General features: G+C 68.8%; 1 protein-coding gene across 1 annotated transcript in view; it reads right to left on the bottom strand.

Annotated features, from left to right (window-relative positions):
• The window catches only part of BRSK2 (BR serine/threonine kinase 2), a 21,784-nt gene that overhangs the window by 15,950 nt on the left and 1,398 nt on the right, over positions 1-4,436 (bottom strand). The window contains 4 exon segments of the mRNA XM_024749084.1: positions 337-453; positions 518-634; positions 1,133-1,273; positions 3,780-3,865. Coding sequence (XP_024604852.1) covers positions 337-453; positions 518-634; positions 1,133-1,273; positions 3,780-3,865 — 461 coding nt within the window.

Here is a 4,436-nt window from a genome sequence, read left to right as displayed (position 1 = left end):
ACTCTGCCTGGGACGGATGCCCCACTGTGGGATCCTCAGGCCCACCAGGAGGCCCCAGGGCTTTGGTGCCGATTCCCTCACAACCTAATCCCCCTGCCTGCTCCTGGGGGAGGCCCAGGCCTGGGACCCAGGGGCCCACCTGCCCTGCCCAAGGAGATGGTCACCAGAGGCTGGACCGTGAGGCACCCCCATGAGAGTGCTTGCAGCCAGGAAGCTGGCACGCCAGCCTCACTCCCAAGTACGGCAGGGGGCTCCCAGGGCAAGACCGGCCTTTCTGAGCCTGGCCACAGAGCCGAGGGATGTAATGGGCCAGGCGGGTCGCCTGCAGCCCCTCACTGCACCGGGGAGACGGTGCCAGGAGCAGAGCCGGGGCCCTGCCTCCAGCCCAGGCTGTGGGGTGCTGGGGGGCCCTGGGGCTGCGGGGCCACCTGGCTGTGCAGCCGCGGGGCCAGGCTGTGGGCGGGGCAGCAGCCCCTGGCCTATGGAGAAGCGGCAGCCGGTCCGGGGCTCAGCTCACCCGCAGCTCGTCTCCAGCAGGCTGTCGCCAACCTGCAGCGACGCCATCCCGAAGTCCGCGATCCGGATGTTATTCTTCTCGTCCAGCAGAAGGTTTTCTGGTTTCAGATCCCTGTGGCTGGGAAGGAAGGCGGGATTGAGGCTGACAGGGGTGGGAGCTGCCGCCCCTCCCGAAACCCCGCCCTCACAACAGGAGGCCAACGGCAGCGCTGCCTGGTGATGTCACCAGCAGCCAATCGGAAGTCTCCTACGGGGCAGACGGCTTCAAGGTGGCAGGATAGGACAGGGACTCTGCCAGCAAGGGCCAAGTTCTGCTTTGCTCCCTGAGGTCGCGTTCCCCTTCGCTGCTCCCACCACCACACCTACTCTGGGCCGAGGCCAACCTGGAGCCCCCAGACCGAGGGTGCCCTGACCCCAGGACCCCTGAAAAAACCAAGGAGACTTGGGTGGGCACCTGGCAGAAAGCTTTCTGATGCCTCTGGGCTGGGGGGCCAGTAGAGGATACACTGCCTGATCCAGGGGGAACGGGGGGAATGCAAGAGTGGGGGGAGGCACACCTGCAGGGACGGGGGCTAGCTGGTGGGGGACAGGGCACCTGGAGGGGTGGGGGACGCACCATATGGAGTGACTGTGGCAGAAGTCTAGCGCAGAGATGATCTGCCGGAAGAACTTTCTAGCCTCTTTGGGGGTCAGCCGCCCCTTCTTGACAAGGTAGTCGAAGAGCTCCCCACCAGACACGTGTTCTAGCACCAGGTATCTGCGGGGGACGGGTGGGCGTCGGGTGGGCGCACCCAGCCAGGGCACCGCTGCCCAGAGGCGGTGGGCCACCATCCCATCCCAGCGCCATCCTCCACCACATCCCGGCACTGGGCACCCTCAGCGGGTGGGGTCCCCGCCCGCCTCCAGGGAAGCAGGTCCAGAGGAGCAGGGCCACACTGGGCCCCAAGACGAGAGGGGCACTGCAGTTGCTGACCTTCTTGCGAGCCTGAGGCTTGGCCCTTCCAGGCCCTCCCTGGCCACCCCGGGCTGGGCTCCCAGAGGAGCGGGGGGACACATCAGACACTCAGGCCCTCAGGGAGCCCTGGCCAGCAGGGCAGACCACAAAAAGGCATGGGTGGGGGACGGGGCACAGCTGGTCTCGGAAGATGGGGGGCGGGTGTGGGACAAGGGACTGGGTGGGTGTGGCCAGGAGGCAGGTGGTGAACGCCCCCAGCTTTCCTCAACACGGCTGGGGTGATGCCGGAGGGTAGGGGTGAGCTGCTGGAGGCGTGGGCTTCCCATGGCGCCCCGGGTTCCACGGGGACCCCACGCCCCTCTGCGGTGAGCAGTGGGCTGTGTCCAAGCTGAGCCTCCCTGGAGTGGAATCTGAGGGGCTGGTTTCTAGGGGTGGGCGGGGGGGTGGTCCAAGACACGTGGACACGGATGCCTGCGGGCCTCAGGGGAGCTGGGCCTGGAGGGCTGAGCACAGGCCCCGAGGAGCCCCTGGTGGGAGCCAGGGAGGGGTGGTTCTGGTGGGCCGCGGTGGCTTGGGGAGGGGAGGTGCGTGACAAGGGACGTGCGGGACCAGGGCTGGTGAGGATGAGGGTGTGGGCCTCGGGGGGCTGTATCAGGAGCTGGTCTTGCAGGAATGGAGGGGCTGGAGCGGGCGGGGGGGCAGCCTGTCTGCAGAGAGGAGGGGTTGGGGGGAGGAAACGGCTGGAGCCACAGGGGGGGGACACTGGGTGGGGTTCGAGCAGAGGAGGGGCCAGTCCCAGGGGACCTGCCCTGCTCCTGAGCGGGAAGCCACAGCACAGGCCCAGCGGTGCCCCAACCTCGGTGGCAGAGGTCCCCTGCCCGCTCCCCTGCCTCCAGGCTCCCTGGGCTGCCTTGGGAACCCCGGGAGGGCGCTGGGCCCACCAGCACCAAGGCCGGCCACTGTCCACCATGCTCCCGGCATCCTGTCACCCCGCCTCTGCTCGGCTGCGCCCCCGCCTGGCCTGCTGTCCGGGCCCCTCCCTGCTTCCTGCCCCTCCTGGGGGCCTCTCCCCCTGCCTGGCACCCCCACCAGTATCTGAACAGAAGGAGGCAGTGTGACCGGTCTCCTGTGTGCAGAGGTGGGCAAGGCCTGCCCAGCACCCACCCATACCCCAAATTCATGGATGTCGTCAAGACACTGCCAGGTGGGTCCCCACGTGGGCCTGTGGCCCTCACGGCGGTCCCAATGGCGGCTTCAGCTCACCAATGTCGGGGGCCTGGGACCACCACCTGCTTCCCACCCCCAATCCCGTGGCAACTGGGGCCCTGCTCTTCCCAGGGCCCCCATGGGGGGCGGCTCTTGTCATCCCATCTGCAGTTAAACACTCAAGAGTTGGGCATTCATGCAGCGCTGGGTCCCCGGCTGGCGCAGGAAGAGAGGGAGGCCCGAGAGCAGGCGCTGCTTGTCGGAGGGGCTGGGGCTGAACCCGGGCCCCCTGCTCCCCCAGGGCCACTTCCTGCCCCCACCTCCCCTGCCCGGGACAGCGCTGCAGGGGCTAAGGCCAGCCTGCATCAGGGGCCCAGTCAGGGCTGGGCTCGAGGCCTTGAGGGCCCCTGGGGCAGTGGGCCTGCGGGGACCGTGCCAGGCCAGCCCCCTGCCCACACCCCCTCGCCCAGCTGCCCGTCCCAAGGAACGCTCTGGCAGAACCCCTCCCTGAGGGATGCGGCCCAGCAGCCAGGCCTTTCCTACGGCCACACACGGGGCAGCGGCAAAGCTGACTCCCCCGAGGGGACCCTGTGAGCAGCCACCCACATCCCCAGGGAAGCTCGCGGAGGCCACACAGCGGGGGACATGGGGGGCTGCCCACGCGGGGAAACGTCTGCCAGCCTCAGTGGCCTCGGTGGTGACAGGAGGTCAGCCACGCTCAGCATCCCGACAGCAGGCTGGGTGAGGGGCCTGGGTGGCGACAGTGCGGTCGGCCGGCCTGGGGTCCCCACCCACGTGAGGGAGCACACGGGGGCTCCAAGGGGCTTGGCATGGGGTCCGTGGGAGCCCCCAGCAGAGCGGCAGGGTCCTGAGGCTCGCTGGGGCCGGGAGAAAGGGCCTGAGGTGCTCCCGCCCCTCGACAACCCCCTCCCCCGAGTCTGCTCCCCACAAGGCCCCATCCTCAAGCCAGTGGCTCTGCAAGTCCCCGCTGGCCAGCCCTGGACCTGGTCAAGGAGCAGTGACCGCCATGGCCTGTCCTGCAGAGCCCCTCCCGGGACGGCCCCCCTCTGCCCCCCAGCTCTCCGGACCCAGCAATACCTACAAATATTTTTTGTTTTCATAGACGTCGTGCAGCTTGAGGACATGGGGGTGCTCGATCAGCTTCAGGATGGCGATCTCCCGCTCCACCTGCGGGGAAGGGGGCGCCGTCACGGCAGGCCGGGCTCATCCCCCCACCCGTGCGCCGCCCACCCGCCCGTACAGGCTGTGGGGTCACAGAGCCCCCAGGATGCTGGGCCCCTGGGGCAGGTCCAGCCTCGCACTGGCATCTCTACCCCGTGGGCCGCCTCCTTGCCCTCCCCCAGCTGCGCTCGGTCCCTGCCAGGCCTCCGGGGGGGGGCCCGGTTACACCCCCGGGTCCACTTCCACTGAGATAGCTCCTGTCTCCCCACTCAGATATCTTGTGGCATCTTGACCTTAGCGCCCCAAACTGACACGTAAGACCCCACCCCCAAGCCGGGCGCTGGCCAAGGCAGGATGGGAATCTGCCAAGCCGCCACCAGCACCGCCCACACCCCATCCAAACAACCGCCACCTCCCCTTAAAACCAGCCCGTGGCGCATCCCCCAGGGTTCCCCAGCTGGGCCCACCCGGTCCCCCCCTGCCCCCACCGGCCAGAGGGGTCCTCACTGTGTCACTGGCCGGCGCCCACCACGGCCCAGCTGCTCTCCTGCCCCCCCTCTGCCCCTCACCCCTGCCC

The sequence above is a fragment of the Neophocaena asiaeorientalis genome, unplaced genomic scaffold, assembly GCF_003031525.2.
Source record: "Neophocaena asiaeorientalis asiaeorientalis breed wild unplaced genomic scaffold, Neophocaena_asiaeorientalis_V1.1 scaffold43, whole genome shotgun sequence".
NCBI classification, from domain to species: domain Eukaryota; kingdom Metazoa; phylum Chordata; class Mammalia; order Artiodactyla; family Phocoenidae; genus Neophocaena; species Neophocaena asiaeorientalis.
Note: the sequence above shows the minus strand (reverse complement) of the source record. Positions and strands in the feature narration are given on the sequence as shown.